At 42.1% G+C, this 24407-nt stretch overlaps 3 protein-coding genes across 5 annotated transcripts in view; 1 reads left to right on the forward strand and 2 right to left on the reverse strand.

Moving 5' to 3' along the window:
* Positions 1-1793: 1793 nt before the first annotated feature.
* Positions 1794-6331, reverse strand: c5h1orf35 (chromosome 5 C1orf35 homolog). The gene is made up of 8 exons (XM_086203780.1): positions 5525-6331; positions 4217-4367; positions 4086-4131; positions 3904-3986; positions 3648-3720; positions 3074-3153; positions 2861-2977; positions 1794-2270 (listed from the first exon to the last, which is right to left on the reverse strand). Exons 1-8 carry the CDS (start codon positions 5619-5621, stop codon positions 2018-2020), a joined length of 900 nt encoding a protein of 299 aa, XP_086059906.1. The 5' UTR covers positions 5622-6331; the 3' UTR covers positions 1794-2017.
* On the forward strand, positions 6072-12583 carry guk1a (guanylate kinase 1a). The gene is made up of 7 exons (XM_086203781.1): positions 6072-6229; positions 9382-9495; positions 10329-10370; positions 10454-10689; positions 10775-10859; positions 10945-11030; positions 11937-12583. Exons 1-7 carry the CDS (start codon positions 6196-6198, stop codon positions 11973-11975), a joined length of 636 nt encoding a protein of 211 aa, XP_086059907.1. The 5' UTR covers positions 6072-6195; the 3' UTR covers positions 11976-12583.
* A 443-nt stretch (positions 12584-13026) lies between these two features.
* obscnb (obscurin, cytoskeletal calmodulin and titin-interacting RhoGEF b) overlaps positions 13027-24407 on the reverse strand; it is a 60175-nt gene continuing 48794 nt past the window's right edge. For 2 of the 3 annotated variants that reach the window (XM_086203775.1, XM_086203774.1), the window contains exons 61-81: positions 24187-24405; positions 23851-23884; positions 23613-23665; positions 23405-23503; positions 21689-21745; positions 20835-20974; positions 20501-20701; positions 20334-20410; positions 20082-20252; positions 19351-19510; positions 19091-19207; positions 18645-18809; positions 18396-18554; positions 18129-18306; positions 17906-18019; positions 17183-17350; positions 16975-17077; positions 16763-16892; positions 16530-16623; positions 16336-16378; positions 13027-15760 (exon numbers count right to left, since the gene is read on the reverse strand). In XM_086203775.1, the coding sequence (XP_086059901.1) occupies positions 14677-15760; positions 16336-16378; positions 16530-16623; positions 16763-16892; positions 16975-17077; positions 17183-17350; positions 17906-18019; positions 18129-18306; positions 18396-18554; positions 18645-18809; positions 19091-19207; positions 19351-19510; positions 20082-20252; positions 20334-20410; positions 20501-20701; positions 20835-20974; positions 21689-21745; positions 23405-23503; positions 23613-23665; positions 23851-23884; positions 24187-24405 (3566 nt within the window). In that variant the 3' untranslated portion in view covers positions 13027-14676. The remainder of the gene's footprint in view (positions 15761-16335; positions 16379-16529; positions 16624-16762; positions 16893-16974; positions 17078-17182; positions 17351-17905; positions 18020-18128; positions 18307-18395; positions 18555-18644; positions 18810-19090; positions 19208-19350; positions 19511-20081; positions 20253-20333; positions 20411-20500; positions 20702-20834; positions 20975-21688; positions 21746-23404; positions 23504-23612; positions 23666-23850; positions 23885-24186; positions 24406-24407) is intronic. The other variant, XM_086203776.1, reaches the window with a different exon arrangement.

Here is a 24407-nt window from a genome sequence, read left to right on the forward strand (position 1 = left end):
CTGTAATTAAAATAACTGGATAAAAATATTTCTGCAACCGATTTTCATTCTCTGACTCTATGCAATAAAACGGATGTTACGGTGAATCATGTAGCTTTTCTCCAAACACGCTGGTAGACGGTAACAAAGGACATTTTCCTTTCACCACTACGTGTCTGACTAATGTCCTACTTTTAACTCTACTATATACCAGTTAATGTTTATTTTTAACAGGGTTGAAAACCCCACAAACTCCATTGAAATGTAAGAGAAAAGAAAAATCCAGGGCAAGTGAAGCGTCTTAAAAAATAAACCCAGAAGTCTGTTAAAGACAGAAAAATAGTTTAAAACCTGTGCAAAATACTGAATGTAGTTCAGCTGAGATTCATGGAAAACATCAGGGATGTTTTGTCATCCATTGTCCTTCAATATACGCTAGTATACTCTGACGTGTATTTCTGTTTAACATGTAAACAAGTATTTAGGAAAATCTCAAGTCATGAAAATGTCACCTGAACGTGTGGAAAGCCCTGGATATATTTTTGTCTGAATGGTAAACAGCCCTGTTTACGCATGAAACTTTGAAGAGGAGTCATTCTGCTTTTTAAAAGAGGACTGGGCATGAGCGGCGCTGGCCTGAAGAAAAAAACCTGATAGCGGTGTTCTTAGTTGTCCAACACTGCTCAGCTGCCTTTTGTTCATTTCAGTTAAATATTCTTTACAACTAAACCACTGGAACAACTCCAACTCCCGACTATATCTCTGAAATTACAAACGTATAGAATTCTCTCTTAGTTTCTGATTGGTTTTACTCAATTTCAAGAATGATTCTTGATGAAAAAGGAGAAAGCGTCATTTTTGTAATGTGTTTAAACAAAAAAAACTTAATGGTCTTCAGAAAAATATCATTTGCTGCCTCGACCCAACAGGACAGAGAACAATGGTGTCATAGCAACCTGTCAGGCCACCACCCTTTGACCCAGGAGAAAAGAAATGCGATGCCCCAAGGTGTTGGAAACCACCTAGTTTGGGTTAAAGCCGTAATGTGGATGGCGCGCCCTGCTTCACATTGTGTAGCGGTGACAATTTAGGACAGCATTCTTGCAGGTTGATTAGGCTGCTATGGTTAATGCAGCCAAGCCTATAAAACATGGCAGGAGAGTATGGTGGTGGTGGAAGGGGAGGGCGCTGGAGTCTTGGGTTCCTCATAGGGTGGCTTTGTCTGGCCTCCTCTCCTGCTGCTCCATCAGCTTGGTTTGTGTGTGGCGGTCTAACGGTACTCGGCCATATAAAAAGGACCCGCCTGGTTTTTTGCACTCTTCTTTATGAATGCCTTGCTCTTTTTAGTGCACCCCCCAGGTGCCAGCCAGCAGAATACCCCCATTCAGACCAATTCAAGGCAAATGCAAACACTACACTCCATTATGACCAGTGGAGAGCATTCCATTGGTGTCGCACCAGTCAGGGAGCTCAACCTAGGACGGTGAGGGATTAAGGAGCGCTGGCGTGATTGAGGAAAAAGAAAAGGAGCTGAGTTACTGAGCAGTCCAGGAGATGTGGATGGAAAAAAAAGGCGCCAAGGAGCATCCTGAGGGATTCTCACCCACGCCAACAATAGAAGCACCAATGCGTCCTTTATCGAAAACTTTTTAAGTCCTGAGTGCAGCTGACAAATGTGTCATATCACATATTTATGTCTTTTATTAGGCTTCTCAGTTCTTCTGCTTGAGTCTCGTGTAAGTAGAAAGACATTCTGACAGATTCCCTGACCACAAAATATTTTATCAGATGGATTAAAAACGACAACCTTGGACAAAAGCAGTTGGAGGTTTAATCACATTGAATGTATTAAAATTAAATTGTTGAGAAAATAATCCAAAAAAAAATGACGTTGGTTACAGAAATCAGGGCCTGTTGGACACACTAACCTGCACCCACCCGAGGTTCATCTAGCAGTTCAGGGTAAATGAGGTGGTCTTCAGGGCCAGTCAAGTCTACATCCCATAATATGTCTTTGAATATGGGGGTGGGGAGGACATTAGTTGTCAGAGTCTGTGTCGTGGCGCCGCCTGCGGCTTTGTGTGGGACCACCGGGGGCCGTCTTGTTGCTGGCAGGGTTACGGGGGACAGGAGACCCCCCATCAGAGGAGTCTGTGTCATGCCGCTGCGGTCGATGATGGGGGTAGGAGGAGGACTCTGACTTGGCTCTCCCCCTTGAATGGCTGTCATGGGGTCTGGCTCCAGTCTGACTGTGGTATGATGGATTATGACGATGGTGATCCTTTCTGTGCCTGAACAGTAAAACAAAACCATCAATGAGTGAGCCGAGGCTGGACAGACAGTGGCTTGAGCCTCAGCTCACGTCTAACAACAGCCAGATCAAACAGCATGCTGTAGGGGAACATGACAACTTTAGAAAAAAATATTATGCTGCATTTATTTTAGTGCATTCTAAATTCCTCTGTCAGAAATTACTTGACTGCAATAAACTCCAAGGCAGCCCAAAGTGCACGAGATCTTTGTCTAAAACAAGAGGTGAAGCACCAACAGCTGTTCTTGTGGTGGCTAAATCAGAGCCTGTCTCTTGGTCTGCCTTGGTACCTTGAGAACACTCATACATCTTGATTTACAGGATGCATTTCAGATGTTGAGGTACATGCTCCCACAGCTTGCTTCCTCCGTAGGACGGCGCCTCAGTGCCCTCTAGTGCTGACAAACCAAAGCTATTCAAATCAAAGCCGAACTCATACGGGAACTGATGTGCAGTAACACCAGGCAAGAGCAATAAGGATTCAGCGTATGACACCTGTAAATAACACAACCTTAGTTGAAATTTGGTGTCAGTTGATCACCAAAACGGTAAATGGAGGGATGATCAGACCTCTTTCTGTTGTCATCTGACTCAGAGGAGTCTCTTCGTTTCCTCTTCTTCTTCTTTTCCTTCTTCTTTTTCTCTTTCTTGCTCTTCTTTTCTTTCTTTTTCTTCTTGCTCTCCTCCCTGAAGGAGTTATCGTACATTATTTTTATCCACCCAAAACACCATATTGTCACATCGGAAACGTTGTTTTCACGTATCAGTATAAAACAATCTCACGGTTGTCCCGTCTGCTCTTTTTCCACTTCATCTGGTGGCTTTGCTGTCGTAGTTTCCGGCTGATTCCCACTCTTATGGTGCTTGAGGGATAAGAAGACAGCATTTGCAAACTTTCCAGCATGTTTTGTATAACTTAGCTCTTTAAACGCTGCACTCACACGCCCAAATGGGACACCTGATTTATTATGAACCAAAATTAATAACCGTTTGTCTGTTTTCACTTCCAATGCTTTGTACTTTGATTATTAAACATTAAACATTGATAAGTGTGTGTGTGTGTTCTTGTACTTGCTACAAATTAAGGACTAGAATACGTATTTAACCAACAGAGTGAGGACATTTTAGCCGGTCCTCACATCTTCGAAGGGCCATTTGAAGGTCAAGACTTGGTTTTAGGGTCGAGGTTAGAATCAGGTTCTGGTTAGGTTAGGGTCAAGGTTAGGGTCAGGCAGTCAGTTGAGATGGTTAGGGTGAGGGCGAGGGGCTAGGAAATGTATTACGTCAATGAAAGTCCTCAAAAAGATATAAGTACAAGGATGTGTGTGTGTGTGTGTGTGTGTGGTGGGGTTCTTACTGTAAAAACTGGCAGGCCCATTTTAGCAGCCTCCTTTTCCTTCTGGGAGAGCAGCATTTTCCGTGACCCTGCACTGTAAATAGAAACACACACTTAAAAAAAGGAGCCCTTCACCATCAGACTGCTGGCAGATAAGCAGCTATGAGCAATTAGCCACTTGGTAATGTTCCTTTTAAATGCCAAGAGGAACTTCACTTTTAAAAGAATGGAAATAAAATATGGTACTCAGAGAAAAAAAAAAAAATCAAGAAATCACCTGGAGCTTCCCAAGCCTGAGATTCGGTCCACGTCTCTCTCATCACCATCAACTTCTTCCCTCCTACAAACATCGGCAAGGTCCTGGTATGAAGATCGGAGAAAATAAAACCAATGAATATCTTTCATGCTGCCAAATTGTTACATTTTTGAGTGGAAAGGAAGTTGTGCAAAGTGAAATACCTCTTTGGTCAGGCCAGTCGGTTGTCTCTTTATATTTTTGTGCCCTCTAGATGGAGTATGAGTGTGTTACATCATAACTGAGACCATACTTGAATTTGTTATTTCCTTATTTTGTTAGCCAATGTACTTACAGAGCAGCCATTAACGCCTCATGCTCCGCTGCCTTGACAGCAGCCAGTTCCTCCTCTTTAGTCAAGGGGGCATTGCCTTTTTTGTCTTTAGAGTACCAGGTCAGATCTTTACCTTTCTGCCAACGTCCTACTGGTGCCATCAAAGAATTGCCTGCAGACAACACACAGAGAGACAGAGGCTGAGAGACACAAGACAACGGCGGAAGGCAATACGATACCAAACATGAAAAAAGAAGCTGTAGTCATCATGTGGCAAAATTTCTGAGACGTCTCTGGAAATGCTGTGCAGACAGTGACGACGGGCAGATTTTTAACAGGACTTTGACTATGTTCAAAGACAAATTCAAATCATCTTCATGAATAAAACAACTACAAAAAGACACTGGCTCTATAACTCCTGGTTAAATATGGATATATTGCATGAAGTATCAAAACTATGAACAAAACAGTTCCCTGCCAGTTTGAACAGGAAAAATGTAACTTTATAAGACCTACTTGAACACATCAATTTAAGGACAAAAAGAAAATCTGGAATAAATACTAGATTGATCCCTGTTGGATTATTTGCATGTAAACCTTTTGGGGAAATGATGCAGGCTCTCTAAGGGCTTACTTTGCAGCCCAGACGTTTCCTTTCAGTAAAATATCTAAGTCATATTTAAGACAAAAACACGAGCTAAAATTTTGATGACCAAATTTATTGCAACACTATTTACAATGAAACAACAGTGCAAAATGTATATTTCAATTAAAAATTCTTCCAGTGCATGTATTTAGAATAAATTCGGCAGCAATATTGATGTTTCAAACAGAGGATGAGTGGAACTGCTCATTAAACTGACCTTACCATCTCAAATAAATAACAAGAAACTACCATTGGATTAAAGTCACATGATTACATCTACTAACTTTTTCAGATGACTGCATTTTGAAAAGAAGCACTTGTAGCTTTTAAAGCAGAGCTGTGGTGGCCCTCTACGTAGCTTGGCATGCTGACAGAGGTGTGGGGTTCAGTCGGCGGAGTGGCTACGTGGGTCAGCCCTGAAGGGGAGCAATGAAAGCTACATGGGACGTTAGCAGGCCCGAGGAAGCGATCTATAACACACCGGACACCGAGAAATGAGGGACGCGACGACAAAAGGTGCGGACATGGGGCAGGTGAAGCACCCAAGTTGTGGTGTACAACGATGGTTTATGATGATTAAAAAAAAAAAAAAAAGACTATCAACGTTGCCTGCAAGTTAGCATATGAGTATTAGCTTTATAGCCAATGCATGAACACCTGGCTGGCGGTGTTGACGGACTTACCCAGATAATTCTCTCTGTGCTTATCGACTTTTACATCGTCCCAGTTGAAGTGGTCCTGGCCCCCTCGGACCCCTCCCGACCTCGAAGAACCAAACATCTCACTTGTTGTGAAGGACTTATCAAGATAGGAGCTAGCAGTCAGCTAACATTAGCCAGTTAGTCCACGGCCTCTATCGTTCATACAGGTTTCCCGGGTAAGAGGTCTTCCTCAGTTCTGTGGTAGCAACGTGTTTCCCAGTAGTGTCGTTAACGTTGGCTGTGACCGCAGTTCCAATTCGGTCGGCTAGTTGATGTTATTTCCGAACATTGATAGAGAGGAATAGTCGCTGCGTGAGACCAAGAGTTACCATCCTTCCAGCAGGGCTATGCTGCCTAGTGACGTTACTTTGCGGGTTAAAATATTCTCGATAATGTTTGCTTCTTATAAACTTTAACACATAAGTCTAAAAAAAATGCTTGCGTCGATATTGTACTCGATGTTAGGCTAATAGGCTAATAATAAAACTTCTGTATTTGTCCCGCGTTCGTGAACTCAACGTGATGACGCTTCGGTCCGCAGTGATGACGTAGGGAGCAGCCGTCTTAATGGCTCTCGCGGAAAAGAACCAGGGCATAGGAGGTAGAAAATCCTCCGGAGACGGCCCTAGAACTCTGGATTGAAATAACCTCCGATGTACGTGAGATATTTTGCCAGGCTGTTTTCAGGTAGGAAGGAAGAGCCTGCGTGTACTGAGTCCGAGTTATCCGCCGTGCGACCGTAGACGTGACTGCCATCATTTCCTCCAGGAAGATGGGAGTCAGATGCTGCGCGGAAAATGGTCCTCGTGCTCACGGAGCAGGATTACGTTAATCTGATGTTAGCGGGTTTTTTTTTTTCTTTTATTCCCCGGTGTCATGGCTGTTGTCTCATTGGTGTCTGAAGTTGTATCGCTTTGTGGTGGTGATGCGACTTAATTATGAAGTTCGATGTTCTCATCAGAGTTTTGCCAAAGTCGTAAAAAGAATAATTTTATTGTTAAATACAGTTTGTAAATGTCGTTTGATATTAAAATACATGAGAGTAACAATTAGGAAAACATTCTTTTTAAAACCTCATATTCGTACTTCATGTTTTAACATTACGAAAACTTTTAAACTAAAAAAAACTACAAAGAGACGTGAAGTGGAAATTGGTTTCATTTACAAAACGATTCTAATTTTATACAGAGTGCCCCTCCACTGTCATGTGATCAAACAAAGTACAGAGTGAAGTATTTTTACTCCCAACGATCCTCAACCGTTTGATATGTTATGCCAAATACATCTGTTGTATTCATAGAGGATAAAAGTTGCCCAATATGAATTTGATCAAATAATAATAATAACAAAATCCACCGGCGTTCCAGTCAGCAACAGAGCAGGTCCTCTAGATGTAACCTCCGTATTTCCTGGTGCATCCTTTTATTGCTCCCTCTGCTGAGTCAAAGTTCAGCATTCCCACCTGAGATGGTTGGATCTGTTACACAGCCGCCATTTCCAGACACACACTCCATAAAAAACACATCAGTTTTCTGTGTGCTACAGAAAAAGAAAGACAGAATATAGAGTGAAAGTATTTTGCTCCGCGAGTGGCGTCGTTACTGTGTTCTGACATGATGTTCTCATGATTGTGTCGATGTCCATCTTTGAATTTGTTCGCCTTTGTAATCTCAGCTACATCCTGTTAGGTGTCATTACAGCATTGTGCTCCAAACTCTTCTGTGCTAACAGGACTATATTTTTGCCTCGCTAACTCAAAACTAATCTGAGGACACGCTGGTGTGGCCAGTAATGAGTTAAAATGTGACACTCAGGCAATGATGATGGTTCAGACCGGTTGACCGTGTACCCACATGGCCACCCGCGCACCTTTGTCTCAACTCTACCTGAACCAACCTCCCCTTTGCTTACGCTCAACATTGTAGTTCTACTCCCTGCAACAACCAACCATTCTGTTTAGTAATGTTAGCATTACTCATAATCATTTGTTCATTAAAAAGGGTGAAAAAGGTGACTGCCGTGACCAAAAATGTTATAGCGCCTCATTGCTAGACTTCTGTTTACGGTGGTACACACGTCAGACTTCCACTGTTTCTGTGTAGCCGTCACATGATGGGCCTCGGGATAAATCAGCAACATGGTGCATGTGATTATAATTGAAAACAGTGCAGTTTCCAATTAGCGTTTCCTGGTGGAGGTGACCTCACATTTCCTGTGAGCTGGTTGTGGGTTGATGTCAGCCTTCATCCCCAGGTTCTTTTCTGTTCTCTCCCGGGATTTCTCAAATAATGTGACGCCTTTTGATGGCACATCAAAACAGTCACCGGAGAATTACTTCAAACTTATACTCCCCAAACATAATTAACATTATTTTCACAATTCTTAAAATCACAATGGATTTAATCAGTTATACTTAACACTGATGAGGCTCTTTTTTTTGCTCATGAGGGATTTATGTTAATTAGCGTCGCAGAAACGCTCAGGTTTTCTTCGTTCACTTTGTTCCCGTCAGTATGAATGATGCGTCCTCTTCAGCTCTCGCCAAACAACTTGAACGCTACAAGAGATAGGTGATGGATGTCAGGAGGAGCGGCGGTCGCTCGTAGCCATCAGGTGTTGACTTCCTGTCTGTAATGTTAAATAAAACCCTGTTGAATTTCAAAGTCCAGATGAATGAGGATGTAGCCAAGTGGGTTAGCGGTGCTAACAGGAAGTGATAACGTCCTCAAATGCTGCCGTGGAAGGTGGTTACAACTGCAGGATTCTGTTCAAGTGCCTTACATCAGAAAAGGAACTCCTGCTTCTTTATTTAGCCGTGTTGCTGTTCAGGAGAGCCGTTCAAGAGGCTGTGGAGAAAGACTTGTCATTTGCACCTGCACCTGGTTTTCGTGGCGGCAGGTTGACTCACGACAGTGTGAACAGATCACACAGTCTTGGCGAAGTCCTGCACAGTTCCTGGTTTTAAAAGATGGATAAGATTGGCTCATGGGGCTGATGCATTGTTGGTTGAGCATCATGTGGATTACCACATTTTTAGACTTAACTGCCAACACATCTGATGCCTGACGTTGATGTAAGTAACAGGTCTACCATTTTATAACTGTATAAAAACAGTGGCTCATCTGCTACATGTCTGAAAAAATACCACTGGGATTGTTTGGATTAGAAATTAAACTCTTCCCTGGAATTCGTTTACAGTGGCACAGCAGCATCTAGTGGTGAGTAAACATGAGCAAGCACTTCCTGTCAGTCTCTCCTGGTTTCTGCACTTACATGCTCCACCTGACCAGTCCAGCCTTTGTTGGCCTGAGTTGTGTGTGTGCGCGCTGAAGAAAAGCACGGAGGTAAAGAGGCAAAACTTGTTTACCAAGAACTCCCTCTCTGGTTCAGTAGAGCGTGTCACAGGACAAAGACGCTAAGATATTTGGAATACTTGTGGCAAGTTAGACTGATCTGGGTTCAGGGTGTGTTCAGTTGTTGTTTACTTGGCTATGAGTTGTCCATTTGTGCCTCTGTGCCTTTTCATGATGCGTCCTTCCCTGCTATCAGAGCAAAGGTCCCCAGTTAGCAAGTCACCATGGTAACCTCACTGCTTGCGAAGCACTTGATTGCCTCATCATTAGCTCTACCTGCTGATTTACCATCCGCTCATTGAGGCTTGTCTGAACTTGTCATCTAAGTGTGCCGTTCGGAACACAAGGTCTTTTTTTTTTTTTTTAATTCGAGCGGTACGTTTGAGTAAAGACTCCTGCGATGACTCACACTGTAAAACTCCAGTAGTTCTGAGACACACCCTTCTTGCTTTTCCACACACTGACTCAGTTCTCCGGTTCTTGCAGCGATGGCTGGTCCCAGGCCTGTGGTGCTTAGCGGCCCGTCAGGGGCCGGGAAGAGCACTCTGCTGAAGAAGCTCATCAAAGAATACGACAGCGTCTTTGGCTTCAGCGTGTCCCGTAAGTAGACCAGCATCTGACCAAGGATGTAGAATCAACAGGCACAGATGGAAGAGTCGTCTCAGTGTCGCGCCTCCAGACAACCACAGCTTCTTACTGGGCTAGGCAGTTGTTTGTCATGTACTTTTACTAAATTGTGTTGTTGAGCTGTGTTCCACTGAGAGGCTCCTGCTAACTCGTTTAAACCGGATGGAGGAAATATTACCTATGTGAAATATAATAACGTGGTTTATATTTAGCTGATAAATCACTCAGTGATGACGCCGCACTGATATCAGATATTCCTCAGCTGGTATTTAGAGTTCAGGGCAGCTGAAGCCGGATATATGATTCAGATATTTTTGGAAGATTTTCTTACAAATAATTGTGTGTATATATAGTTATCATAAATCATAATAACATGAATGAGTTTCATTTGTTTCGCACCTTTCTTATAAAAATTGCAGCTCAATATTTTACAGAAAAGAAAAGAACATAAAAAACATGTTTAAAGGAAAAATTGCTGAAGCTGCGTTGTATTTGACGTAAAATCTCACGATAAAAAGTTTAAAAAATAATCAAAAAAGAAAGGTACAGTACATCTAACAGCTGTTTTCTGCAGACCTAATTCTTTTTTCACACAAACTCAGGTGTCAGGCGGTTATTTTTTAAATAACAAAAGTGGGAAAAAGAGCCGAATATCGGCCCTCTAAATCAGGAGAATTCATCTTTGAATTTATTTGGGGGGTTGGGGGATTCCTTTCATACCAGTCAAGTAATGGATTATTAGATTAAATCAACTCTACTTTCAAATCTAATCCAGACTATCGGCTAACTGCGTTCATTTCCCTCAGATACAACAAGGAACCCTCGACCGGGAGAAGAGAATGGCAAAGGTACCGCACGTCTAAACTCAAACAACAGTTCTTTTCGGCTGCAGGTCAGCAGCACTGAGGGATTTCGTGCGCTCTTCTCTCAGATTACCACTACGTCACACGGGAGGTGATGCAGGCGGGAATCGACAGTGGCGATTTCATTGAGAATGCAGAATTTTCAGGGAACATGTACGGGACGAGCAAAGCCGCTGTTCAGGCCGTCCAGGCGAAGAACCTCATCTGTATACTAGACATCGACATGCAGGGGGTGAAGAACATCAAGAGGACCGACCTTAATCCTATTTACATCTCCATCCAGCCTCCGTCTTTGGCAGTCCTGGTGAGAGCAGACGTCCCTCTTAATCGCACATATTTTTCCACAAATGCTTCTTTGCAGAAATGTTCTGTCGTTTGTTTCGTCTCAGGAAACACGTTTACGAAACCGAAACACAGAGTCAGAGGAGAGTCTCCAGCGGCGTTTACATGCAGCCAAGCTGGACATGGAGTTCAGTAAGTACTGCCTGTGTATTTGCAAAGATTACAGTTGAAAAACCTCATGAATTCAAGACTTGAGCACGTTTACATCTGTGTGTAGGTAAAGAATCTGGTGTATTTGACGTCATTGTTATCAACGACATTCTGGACGAAGCGTATGGGCAGCTGAACGATGCTCTGATCGAGGTGAGTCAACGACAGGCCCACATGAAACACTTGAGCTGTGCACTAACACACAGTTGGTTAAAGGGTTCACTTTTGAAATTAAAGAAACACAATCCGACTTAAAATAATTCCAAATTAAAATCACTAAAATCCACCCCGATTGTCCAAATAATTTAGTGAAATTACAAACCAAGGTGCCATTCCCTGCAAAATCCCCACCTTTTTTTAATGACAATGTGAACAGCACAAATCACATGGAACCAGATCTCTTCAAGTCAGACGTGAGCCCCTTTCATATGGAGAAGGAACTAGTCGACACAATCAATAGGTTAATAAATTAAGTCAGTTAAAAAACCAGCAAATGCAGATTTAAAAATGATAATTCCCTCTAATATTTTCAATCATGTTGCAATTGCAATGTGTGAACGGAATCCTAATAAGACATTTTCCCACATTATTCACCCCTACCAGTATTTCAAAGGCATAACAAGGGCAACTAGAGGGTATTTAGAGAGTGTGTAGCTCTGCCAAACAGGCAAACGGATATGCTACAGGTGTTTATGGATTCTCTGTCGGTCCCTTCTACAACCCCCACCAAGTTTGGAGGATTCCAGCGTCATCGTTTTTGTGTAGTCCCCCTGAGAACGCAACCAAAAACATCACCTCCTTGACGGCGCTAATGAAGGTTAGCGGGTCTTATTTGGTCTGTCTGTTAATGGTGGCTAATGCTAACCCATTTAGAGAGATACTCATTGTTCAGATAGCTAACATGCTCCCGTTTCATTGTAGCATGTCACAGAGTTCCCTGATGTCTTAAAGCAGCAGAGACTCCTGGGAAATGAAGGCTAATTCATTCTGCTGTTATCCTGCATCCAGAGTTGTGTCTCTATTTTCCTGACCTTAGTTAAATCTGTTTCCTTCCATTAGGAAATCAACAAAGTCAAGAAGATCAGCACATCATCGTAGGACACCTCCTCAGTTCCACCTAGTCACTCCTCACAAAGCCACAGACCTCCATTCCAGTCGTGAACATTCCCTCAGATGGAGGTCTGTGAAGCTCAGACATGGGATACCAAATACGTTGGTTTACATGGCATTTAGATGTGGTTATTACCTTTTTTTTTTTTTTTTTTTTTTTTACTGGCGGGGACATTTAAATTTAAATGTGTACGAGTGAATACACGTCTTACCTGTGTGAGTGGTGCAGTCTGCAGCTCGGTCCTCTCACCAGCTCAAATTTAAGGAGAGATCATTCCAACATGTAGATAAACTGTCAAAGGTTAGCGTTAGCAGGGTTAGCTTGTCTCACTGTGTCCATGGTGGAATAATTATCTGACAGTCCTGAAGGTGCCGATGACAGACACAGGTCAAGTTTGATAACTGCAATCAGGCCCCGGTTCAGCATTGAAGCTCATCTATGTGAAGGTGGCAGGGGAACATGCCGGTCTACTTCAGAACATCAAAATGATTCCAGTTGTGAGTCGCTAAGTGATGTGTGATATATTAGGATTAAACCCTGTGACACGAGGAGAACGTCAGTTAAACCGGAAAATGGAATGTCCTCCAGGAAATAACTTTATTTATCTGTTCGTTTTTCAGTTGTAAGTTTGTAAAACTTTTATATTATGTAACTTTGCGGTCTCACTTGTATGGCGACTTCCATTCAGTGCACACTTTGGAGATTTTTTACACTTTAAGAAAAAAAAAATTTTTTTTTTTTCAAATGTCACTGAGTCAAGCATCTAATAAATCTCCTTTTTACTTGAAAATTGACAAAACTCATGATTTTTATTGTATTTCCAATCAATAACAACTGCGATTTTTTTTTTTCTAAGGAGAAAATAGGTTATTAGGAATTCCCAGTCAGTTATATTTGGGCAAATACACCCATTCCGTTGTATATAATGTGTTTTTAGTATGTTTTAAGTGGAAATGTTAAATAATTCTCATTTTGATGCATGCACCCAGCCAGTTTGCCTCTAACAGTCAATAATCTCTTGTAATAATATCCTTGTTGAAAAAAAGTCTCTGTATTTCACTACAGTGTCCATCCGTTGATCCTATTAATAAATGTCACATCTGTTAAGAAGAACAACTGAGTATTTTTAGTACCTGTATTTAATTCAGAGTGAACACAAACATGTTTTGTCAAAAACTACACATGTACAAGCAATTACTAGTAATCTGTTATTGCTGTAATACTGAAATAAATAGAACTGGCTAAAAGATCTTTAAATAACCCTAATTCCACACATCAGTAAGGAGGCGGTTACTAATCTTGGCATTTCCTCTGTTATTAAATACGACTAATCTGGTTTTCACCCACAACTGCTTTGGAAAAGCAAATACATGCATCACATGACTCATCTAAATATCTGCCACGTACACATCCCAGGAGATATCAGGTGAGTTCACTTCACATAAACGTAAACTGAGTAAAACACTGAATTCACAATCAAAGGAAACATCTGTTTCACACTAATAAGTCAAAAAACACTCAGTTGACATCTGATGTGTCACTCAATCTAACAAAGTATTTGGTTGCAGAGAAGTTATGTTTGTAAAAGATGGAAATCATTTACAAAAATGAATTTCTTTGTTAACTGAATATCTTTTGACAGCATCTTAGATTATTCTCAGTCCATATACAGGGTTGGGTATGATTTGAAATGTATCGATTTCTCTTATCAATTCCAAATTGGGTAACTTTATTCCTTTCAGTGTTCATAACGGAGCATTTCACTGAATAAATAGTATATTCATCTGCTCCGTGATGTTCCTCGGTTCTACCTTTGGTCAGGTTTCTCGCAAAACCAGTGAGAACGCCGCCTGGCTGTTAGTGGTCTGTATTCACTCTCGCCGTAATATCACATAGTTGAGATGTTAAATTGTAGTATTTGAAACGATAAGGGTATTTGCATGGCTACAATTACAGCAACACTGTAACACAAGACAAGGCCTCATTGATATTCCTGAATTCAAGGAATCCAAGGCACTGCAAAAGGTAATTTTTCTTCAAAGTTAAAAAAGTAAAACCCCAAAAATCACATATAATATTAATGGGTTCATGATTTTTGTAACGTTTCGCAACATTTAGGCGGTCCATCAGTGATAACTCGAATGGTTTCATGGCGGCAAAAGAAACCTGCCTCTGGGTTTAGTTGAGTTTAGCTCCTCATGTCCTCAGCTTTCCCTTCTGAAACTTCAAGCCTACAGATTAGAGATGTGCTAGGATGTCGTTTTTACAATTGCATGAAGAACTTACAAGTCATTGATCATTTAAAGTAATTTCTAGTTAACATCATCAAACTTCAGTCAGCTGCTTTGTCTGTCACGTTTTTGTTGTTAGCTACAGTTCGATTCAGTCCAAGGCTGCCATCATTGGAAGCGATTGGATGACTGATATATGAATGTTTACAGTGATATTTTCTTCAATCCTGAAAAATCAAACACCCACCAACTACTGAGACCATCTGACTCGACCCATTTGAAAAGAAAAAGACTTGAAGAGCCTATTTTCTGATGCTCCAAAATGGAATGGTTTGTCAAATGCAGTAAATGTACTTCAGGTTAGGTCATATCTTATTTATCCTGTTAACAGAAGTGTCCCGTTTAAGACTAGGAGGGTTTGTGGCATCACATGAAAATGTTGCTACTTATTTCAAACCTACTGCTCCTGACAGTGATCGTCAGTTATTTGAAGAGTAACAGGGTTTCCTACTGATGTGTAGCCGTAGGTCTGAGTTGATATTTTAGTTTTAAAACTCTGCTGCCCACCTTCAACTCTCTGCACCTCCGAGCAGTACGAGGGCTTCACCTCCAGCTTTGCATGGCTCACTTGAATGGGGACTTGCCTCTCCATCCTAGAATGAGTGCTGCTGGATTGAGGGGCGGTAGATGAGAAAAGGCTACCGGAGAGATGCTCTCGGAAGCGACTGAAGAAGCCACTCCTTTGCCTCGGGACCACAACAGGCCGCCCAACATTGAGGAGAACTGGCTGTCCCACTGCGGACCCACCTATCTCCCTCTGGAGCACAGAAATCTCACAGGGCTTCTCAGCAGGAGGGTTGTCGGTGCCGTAAGTCTCTCCTTCTTCTGGAATATAGTCCTCCAAGTCCTCCAGGGTCAGAACACGGCCTCCGTGTGTCAGCATTGTTGGCTCCAGCTTTCCACAAAGGTCACAATCATTATCTTCATCATCTGGTTCAAAGATGACAGTCTGTTGATTATCCAGGTCCTCGCCGTCCTGTTCAGCTGTGTTGTAGACAGACGAGAGCTCAAGTGGCTCTGCAGAACCCGAGGGAGCCCCACCCTCGTCGTCTTCCCAGGAGAGCGGCTGGCTGCTGACATTGCCCTGCAGCTGGGCCTGCTCCACCAGCTTGTTGTTAGAATTGTTAGCATTTGGGTTTTCTGGTGGAGATCTTTTGGGTCTGGAGGGAGTGGCTGCACGATCAGAACCGGCTGGGGACACGCCTCTCCTCCTAGACAGCCTGGGAGATTTATTGACCTTATACTCAATGACCTCCTCTACCTCCACCCATCTGGGTTTGCTCTCCACAACTGTGGCCTCAGCACCCTGAGCCTCTGTAACATAGAGGGTGGGGATGGTGGTCTTCCTTGGAGTGGGCATCCTTCTCAGCCTGGCTGCAGGGAGTTCTGGGGTGGAAGTCTCGGAGCGGTGGACAAGAATACCAGGAGATCTGTGTCTTCTCATACGCGGGTTCTTCACCACAGTTGTTATCGTCTCCTCACTGGAGAAAAGAGAAACATGGAACCTAAGTAGAGCAAATGACTCGTCTGTATGCAGTTTTCACACTGGTGATAGAAGCAGGGCGTCTCATCCCCTGATCCTAAACGTATACACATTACTCCCAAAATACTGAAAATGATCTTTGTCCAGTAATTTACTAGTTACATAACACAAAAGGCACGATCCACTGTGTATATTTTTAAATGATTTATTCACCACAGTCTTAGATTGAAATATAAATACTACATCATGAGTTGCAATATAAATACTGCGTGATGAGTTGCAATAATAGAGCTGCTTGTTAAAGCATCAATGGAGTGAAAACAGCATTTAATCATCTTTGAGGAAAGAATCATTAGCACTCAGGCTATAAATACTGCATACACGGGGCCAGAGAGAGAAGCGCAAACACACACCAAGGCAAAACAACTGCATTGTAAATCCTGAGATAAACATTGGTGAGGACAAAAGACCTCTTTGACATTTGAAGCTACATTTGCACTCGCAGCCTATTAACATTTCCTCCCGCAGTTAATCCTGCATGATAGAGCATGCACACGACAGTGACACACTTACATGATGATGGTTTTCTTGGGTATTTTAGTCTCCTGTTCAGTAACTATGGAGGAAGCAGAATGAATGCAATTTGTCATTGCTTTAAGTTAGTCTTTAGATCCGAATCATTTAATGACAACCTATTAAAAGTCTGGGAAAAGACACATGACAACAGCCCAGACAGTCTATTCTTGTAGCATTAAATCTGATCCTACCTTCAATAGTGATGGCTTGCTCACCACTGCTCACTACAGTGGAGGGAGGAACCAAATCAGCACCACATTTGGTGCTGCCCAGACGGTTGGACAACTGGCAAGAGCAGGAAATATATTTTTAGACTCATAAAGATGCTTTATTGTTGTTAAATGATATCAACTTGGTGTAGGTTTCAAAATAATCAAAGTGACTGAGAATGACGGATGTGTGTGATGGACTTGTGCAGACCAACCTCACACTCATAGTGTCCAAGGTCTCTCTCTGTTAGGTTTTTAATGACCAGGACCAGAACCCCGCTGCGGAGTTCACTGTAGGTCTGATATTTTTCCTGGTCAGTCAGCAGCCTGCCATCCTTGAACCACCTTGAACACAGAAAAGAGGAGATTCCACGTTCATGTATATAACATCTCTGAACAACAGTTGTGGCCGTGTGACGTGATATACCTGATCTTGGGGCTGGGGGCGCTCTGAATGACGCAGGTGAACTGAGCGTCCTCAGCAGCAACAAAGGTAGCATTCCTTATTTTATTCACGAAACGAGGCGGCACTGCAGGAAACATGTAATAAATAATGCATACACCAGAGAAATCATAATGGAGGGATGCTTTCTTAATATTTGCTAAACCAAGATGTTATTTCCTTCATCACTTACCCTGGACAGTGATCTTCCCCAGAGTGCTGGCATTGCCTGCAGAACTTGTGGCGAAGCACATGTACTGGCCTGAATCCTCTGCTGTCATGTTGTCCAGGATCAGTGTGCAGGAACCATCAGGGTCCTCAATGATGATGTGGTGAGGGTCAGCCTCCACTGTCCGTCCATCTACAACCAGTGAGTAACCAGATGGATTGATGAGACTCAACATTGTTTGTATAAGAATATTTTTCTGTCACTTGTTGTTTTGTTGTAGAATTACTCTTAAGGGTACTGTCACAAGTAGAATCTAAATCATTTGATATATTTCTTCTTTTTAGTTTGGTTTGATTTCACAGTGCACAAATCAAGTGGATCAAATTTTTAAAAATGGATTTCCTGAGGGGTGTGCACAAAGAGGTAGAGCAGGAAATGTGCTCACAGAAAAAATTGTAAACTTTTCAGCTCAGATATCGTGCAAGCATCAGATTTCGACCAAGTCATCCTCTACCTGCCGTTAGCTGATCCTCTGTATTTTAGTTTATTTTCTACATTTGGTTCAGATTGTGCTGTCACTGCAACCTAACCCAGATCTAAACCCTAGGGTTCACTGGGGGGACTTGGAGAGGTGCTAGTTGTTGTGGTCCACATGAGGGAACAATTACTGCTTTCAATCAAATAAACCACAGCATGCTGGGTTGTCAAAGTACCCTGATTTAACAAAATAGGGTGTAAATGCCATACCCTTGTACCAGGTGACCACAGGTTTGGGGACTCCAATGGCTTTGCAGGCCAGTTTAACGGTCTGTCCCAGCTCTGCTGTGCAGTTGGCCAGAATTTCAACAAAGTCAGGGGGACCTATAAAAGCAGATTAACCATAAAATAAAATATTAAAAGAGGGAGTGATGAAATGTACAGTCTGAGTGATAGAAAACAAAGAACAGAAAAAGCTGTGTATTCCACTCACTCCAAGCAGGCATGCTGTATCGCTGCTGGAGTTCTCGTAGGTCTCTTAGCCACGAGTTCTTGATGGTAACAGTTCTGGCCTGCAAGGTGTACTTCCTCACTGAATCCTCACGCTCATGCCAGATCTCAAAGGCACGGTCATCGCCCTCCACTGTCTCATTCACATCAATGTTATTCAACTGCAAAAGGATGAAGAATACCCTCAGACTGTGAACGGCAGGAAATGACGTGACTGTAGAAGAGGTTGTGTAACGGTGTTCAGTCTTACCTTCATCATGTTCTTAAATACATAGGCTTGTGAGTCAGTGTTACTGTCTCTCTTGGATTTGCAGATGATGCAGTAGTTCTTAAAGAGGAAAACGTGGCGGTGATGACCTCTAGAGGATGTTCTAATACCAGGTGCTCCCTCCCACACTTGGAAAGGTCCCTGACGCAAAAAGGAAAAAAAAAAGCAAACAAAAATTATGCCAGTCAAATCTAGAGTCCTTACATTTCTTATTCCATACCCACATCCTACCTGTCTAATTGGTTCTCCTAGTACTTCCAGGGTGGCAGGATAGTTCTCAATCATGGAGACATGGTGGGTGTTCTCAGAGCGCTGAGGAAGAGCGGACACCATGGCGTAAGCTTCTTCCAGGAGGGAGCAGTTCTGGCCGTTTCTCGCCTTGTTTCGAATGAGCTCCTGAAAATATTGGAGACAACGATTAACATCTTAAAGCATCTGTGATGTAGAGAAGTGATCCTCAGAAGACTGCTGCTTCCATCGTCGTCATCTTCCACTTATTCCTACACATTAAGGGTCGCGGGGGGGCTGGAGCCTATCCCAGCGTCAACGGGCGAGAGGCGGGGTACACCCTGGACAGGTCGCCAGTCCATCGCAGGGCCAACATAGAGAGACGAACAACCATTCACACTCACATTCATACCTAAAGACTGCTGCTTGTTTTGTGTCAAAGCTTTCACCTTGAGGAAGGCCTTGTACTTCTGGATCCTCTCCAGTGGCTGTTGGAGGTAGGAGTTGATGCTGCGCACAGGAGGATCTGCAGGGTCTGCACTGGCTTGCTCTTTTTCAGTGTACTCCTGCAGCATGATAAATACAACTTCTACTTCAAATGATTATACAGTTTTAAAAACGGGCTTAGAAACGGTTATGGTGAGGGTTTGGACCAGAGCATGATCCACAGTGAAGCAAGACAAACCCAATTAAAGAAGAGCTGCATTACCTTGAAGAAGCAGTGGACAGTTTTGTCACTGATGGCAGATTCAGCCTGACTCTGACCAACGAGATACTGGAGATACTTCTCAAAGCCTTCCTTGTTCTTCAGGAAGCCCATGGCCACATCATCGTCTGTGTCACACTCAGTTAACTTTGGCAGGAATGCTCTGCAACAAAATTATTGAGAGAATGAATTCAATGATAAATCTCCCGGGTAATAGACAGTTAACCAGAGGGAAGAGTGCAGATTCAAGTTTATTCTAAATTAAAAAAAAAAAAAAAAAAAAGTGTTCGGGGTCACAGTTGTAAGCTAACAAGTCAAGGTGCAATTTAAACCCATGTTTGCTGGGGTTTATTTAATATACTGAGATACAGCAGGGTCTGAAATCTCATTTTTTACTGAACCCTTAAGGTGTGATGGCAAGAAATGTGTTGCAGAATTTAAGGATGCCAAATTGAAGTTGAATTTTTTGAATGTAAAATGTAATCACCATCAAATCATTTCATGTTCTTACATTTTTTTGTGTTGAATTTCATCCAAGAGTTCTGGCCATGACAGGTTTTATGCAGTCACAGTTCATCCTTGAGGTCAAGTGATAATTTGTGCCAAATTTGAAGAAATTTATTTAAGGAAATTGTCATGAAAATGGGACAGACAACACTGACAAAATGAAACTGTAACACAGATGCAAAATTGTGGTCCTTTTTATATGACTGTTTCTGAAGAGGTGAGCTCACTTGCTGTGGAAGCCCTTTATGTCCTCAACGTTCCTAAATATGACTTCCTTATGGCTGCTGACTTCAGAGGGGGCATCAGGGCCGTCGGCGTGCCTCAGGTGATGACCCGTAAAGAATTCCAGCTCTTTGATAAACTCTGATTCACCGTTGATCAGGTCCTGGATCAGTTGGCTAAACAAAAAAATAACAGAGATACACATTAGGTAAGATGTTGATTTCAGTATCTGATGAGTGTCGATGTGTCTCACTTACAATAGTTTCCTCTTGTACTCTCCCTCAGAGACCTCCTCTACACTTGTTTCTGGAAGATCACCCGCATCAGCAGAGAGCTGGAAGAATGAAAAGTTTTATTATTATTAGCATTACAAAAGATTAATGTTCATGAAATAATAAACTGTTGGATTTAAATCTGACTCTACTTTGAGTTTCTTGTCCAGGTAGGCAGGTGACACCCAGCCTTGGCGAGATGGTGTCGTTTTGGTGGGTTTGGTCCGGACTAACCATTTGAGTGGATGAGCTGAGTCCAAAACCTCAACATACTGTCCCTCCTTCAGTGAGATGGATTCCTGGCTTGCCATGGTGGGGTTGTAGTTTGCCGTTGCAACATAGATGTCAAACATCTGTAAACAATTATATCAATGACAGCATACATTTGTACTTTGCCAGAACCTTACAAATTACTGTGTGTGAATATGGCCACCAGACTTTTTGCACCATAAGTCTCTTTTGAGACATCTCCTTATATTAACCCACCTCTCCCCTGGCATCGCCCTCATCTGACTCAGAGGAGGAATCAGCGATGAGGGAGGGAGGACGAGAGCGGCCGTGATGAGGTGATGCTGAAGGGGTCTTTGTCTCATCATCACTGTCAACACCTGGTACACGCAATGAAGCTGAGACAAGGAGGGAGGAAGTGAGGTCATCAGTCCACAGGTCAACAGTGTACTGTATGACAGGACAGGGCATACAGATAAAACCTTCCTTTTAAATTGTTACTTTGCTGTAGATGAAATAGTGTCCATTTTTCTGTTTGAATGTGGCAGCAGTTATTAGTATCCAGTCCATTTAGTTGTCAGAGCTCAGCTGAGGCAAGCCAAGTGAGCTGGAACTCACATTTCAAGCAATGTATGAAAATGCTGACACCTAGTGGTGCTAATCTAGATGGTAAACAGGCAAATCATTACCCACGTGTCATTGCAGACGGAAATTAGTGCTAAAAACTAATTACTGTAAATATGATTGCGTTAGCATGAAACAAGCAAGTATACACAATGGTAAAAATAATAGGTAGTTCTACATACAGTATACATGTCTGTCTGTGAGCATGTATTCAAGCTATGAGTCATTTCAAACCCACTTTGAAATGACTAAAATAACTCATTGATGATGAAATAAGACAGCATGAAAGGGGAAAAGCTGTTTCAAGCCTGAGTGAGAAATGGAGGGAAATGTGATTACACATGTTCTACTGTATGTACAGTGTAAGGAAGAGTGAGGCAACACTGTTTCCACGAGTCATTTTGTATAATATCCTAAAAGAGTCATACAACTTGTGGAAAAATATCTATATACTGATGTTGTGAAGCTGATGCACTTGGAATACATACTGGTATTTTTGGGCCAAGATTTCATCCACTGGAGCACTTCGTGATTCTGTATGCTGTCTGAATAACAAATTCATGATTGGATGAGAATTTAATTGGTTGGATTAATCAACTGATGGCTGTAAACGTGATGAAGGAATGATGTCTATATGAAGCAATATGGGGTGTTAAGTCATATTTCCATCAATGGAGCAATACATGCAAAAAAAACCAAAAACAAAAGCAGGCACTGGAGGTACAGTTATTTCAAAATATGAACAAGCAAATGGTGATTTGTGTTGTAATCCATCCTTTTAAAAGCACTTAGATGATGAGGAGTCACAGCTCTCTCAGGCCTGTGAGAGTGAACACCCCCAACTATCTGGTTACATTCTGCCCCCTAATGGTTTGGGTTGTGGAATATAAGGTGCTAGCTTGTTTCATTTTCTAAATAAATGTACCTTTAAAGGGAACAGCCAACACAGTGTTTTTACTAATTATATATTCATAAATTTCTTGAGCATTAGCAACAAGCAAAGCCAGAATGTTTTGTGGACAGCTTTCAAGTAAAAATCTCTATTCAGTACACTGTAGCAAAGAGACCTGCACATTATATTACTCTGCCCAGCCACTGAGGCACATGATGCCTTCAAGAGTGACATCACCTGGTATAGTCACAGCTGGAAGACAGCTTAATGCACATATGATTAGGACCAAATTAATGATTAATATTAAATGACATGATGTGTGATTATATGTCTAACTACACTAACACCAAAGACATTGAGTGCTGGATATTATTTGAATCACTCACATGCAGGGAGAGGGTTATATAGAGGCACTACACCACACTCATTCTTAGCTAGCTTCTCCTCTACTATAAAGTCAAAATCACCAATAAAAGACCCTCTCATCAGTCTGAAGAGCTGAAGCAACATAGTGTATGTCTTATTGTAATGTTAACTTCAACTGTTACACTATAAGACATTAAATTTAATAACAACATGATTTTGACCCAGTGGCATGCTCGCAAGGCCTAACTGAAGCTGTAGTTGTTGAAATCCATCACTATTGAGTGATTTTACATCTGCTCTGATAATGCTAATTGATACTTGGTATCCATATTGGGAATGTATAGAATTATAATCTGATCCATTTGCCCAAATACTCACATAAATCCTCAAGTAAACAATGAGTACAAGGATTTTGTTTTAAATTTTTCTTTATAGAATTGTCCCTTAACATACTGTAAGAGTATTTCTTCCATCTATCCATTGTCTTCCGTCTGTTCCTATTAAGGGTCACGGGGGGGCTGGAGCCTATCCAAGCGGCTACGGGCGAGAGGTGGGGTTCACCCTGGACAGGTCACCAGTCCATCACAGGGTCAACACATAGAGACAGACAACCATTCACACTCACAGTCACACCTACGGTCAATTTAGAGTATCAATCAGCCTCGTCCTCTCTTGATGTCTTTGGACTGTGGGAGGAAGCTGGAGTACCAGAGAGAACCCATGCAGGCACAGGGAGAACATGCAGACTCCACACAGAAAGATCCCGTGCCCGAGCCGGGACTCAAGCCCGGAACCTTCTTGCAGTGAGGTGACAGTGCTGACCACTGTGCCGCCTTAAGAGTATCTCTCTTTAAGAAAATGCTCCAAACTACAACAACAATAACATTACAATAAAATCATCTTATATATAATTGTGTAGAAAGAATGGTCCATGACATACACTTACCTTGGGTGATCTTTGCTGATACCATCTCGGTAATCTGGGAGGTGAGTTTCATGAGGAATTCCTCTGTACCTACTTCACCCAAGTAGGGTATTTTACCCTCTTGAGTCAATACACAAAATGAGATTATTATAAATCCTACATTTCAACAGTACTATATCAACACCAGACAGAATGATATATGACAGGATATCAAAGTGACACGTCTCACCCTTTCCTCGGGTTGCCTCCTCCTCTGGAGGACTGACTGTGATCCCAAGAACCCTGATAAGAATGAAATGTTACGTTATATTTTATTATATTTGAATTTATTCCCAAGTGTGTTTGTGTATGTGTGTGTGTGTGTATACATTTACATTTATGTGTATATATGTGTATGTAATATTTTTTTTTTTTTTGGGGGGGGGGGTGGTAGTGGTGTCATTTCATTACTCTAAACAGGAACTTACTCTGAGGCTTTAGTCTCTTTCTTTGGTTGTGGCGCTGAGGAAATGAGACAGAGTACATGTGAATGATTACCTCTGACAACAATGACCTATTAACAGGATGATTTGGTGAGAGTCTAATAAATGCCAAAGGTCACTGGATCAGTCATTAGAAGATAATATGAACATTTTTAAGAAGATATTTTTAGTGAAATCATATATTGGTTTAGTCAAGTTAACATGGCTGTACAATATTGCATGTTTGTCTTGGAAGAATTAAGTCCAGAAGACTTATTTGATTTTTGGCTTTCCATGTATATTTACACATACAGAGAGCTTAGAAGATTTTGTTTTCCTTACTGTCGTCAACCTCAAGCTGGGCAGTGCAGATGGATTGTCCTGCCTTATTTGTGGCAATACAGGTGTAGGCACCAGTGTACTCTGTTCCCACATCCATTAAAATCAGGCTATGCTGGCACCCAGAACTTGCTATCTTATAGCCTTTGGTGTCAGGCTTGATCCACAAGACATCTTCCACTGATTCCTCTTTTAGCCAAGAGACCATTGGAGTGGGAGACCCT

The sequence above is a fragment of the Aulostomus chinensis genome, chromosome 5 (assembly GCF_037954235.1).
Source record: "Aulostomus chinensis isolate RoL2024-O1b breed Wild chromosome 5, RoL_Achi_v1.0, whole genome shotgun sequence".
NCBI classification, from domain to species: Eukaryota; Metazoa; Chordata; class Actinopteri; order Syngnathiformes; family Aulostomidae; genus Aulostomus; species Aulostomus chinensis.

What these genes read in the sequence shown, in the direction of transcription:
- c5h1orf35 (XM_086203780.1), bottom strand. Translation starts at nt 5,621, where the DNA reads ATGTTTGGTTCTTCGAGGTCGGGAGGGGTCCGAGGGGGCCAGGACCAC. An exon ending in CGACTGGCCTGACCAAAGAG is followed by an intron (nt 3,987 to 4,085) that starts GTATTTCACTTT and finishes TCTTCATACCAG; the next exon opens with GACCTTGCCGATGTTTGTAG. An exon ending in TCAGATGACAACAGAAAGAG is followed by an intron (nt 2,271 to 2,860) that starts GTCTGATCATCC and finishes TTTACTGTTCAG; the next exon opens with GCACAGAAAGGATCACCATC.
- guk1a (XM_086203781.1), top strand. Translation starts at nt 6,196, where the DNA reads ATGTACGTGAGATATTTTGCCAGGCTGTTTTCAG. An exon ending in TTTTGCCAGGCTGTTTTCAG is followed by an intron (nt 6,230 to 9,381) that starts GTAGGAAGGAAG and finishes CGGTTCTTGCAG; the next exon opens with CGATGGCTGGTCCCAGGCCT. An exon ending in CTTTGGCTTCAGCGTGTCCC is followed by an intron (nt 9,496 to 10,328) that starts GTAAGTAGACCA and finishes CATTTCCCTCAG; the next exon opens with ATACAACAAGGAACCCTCGA.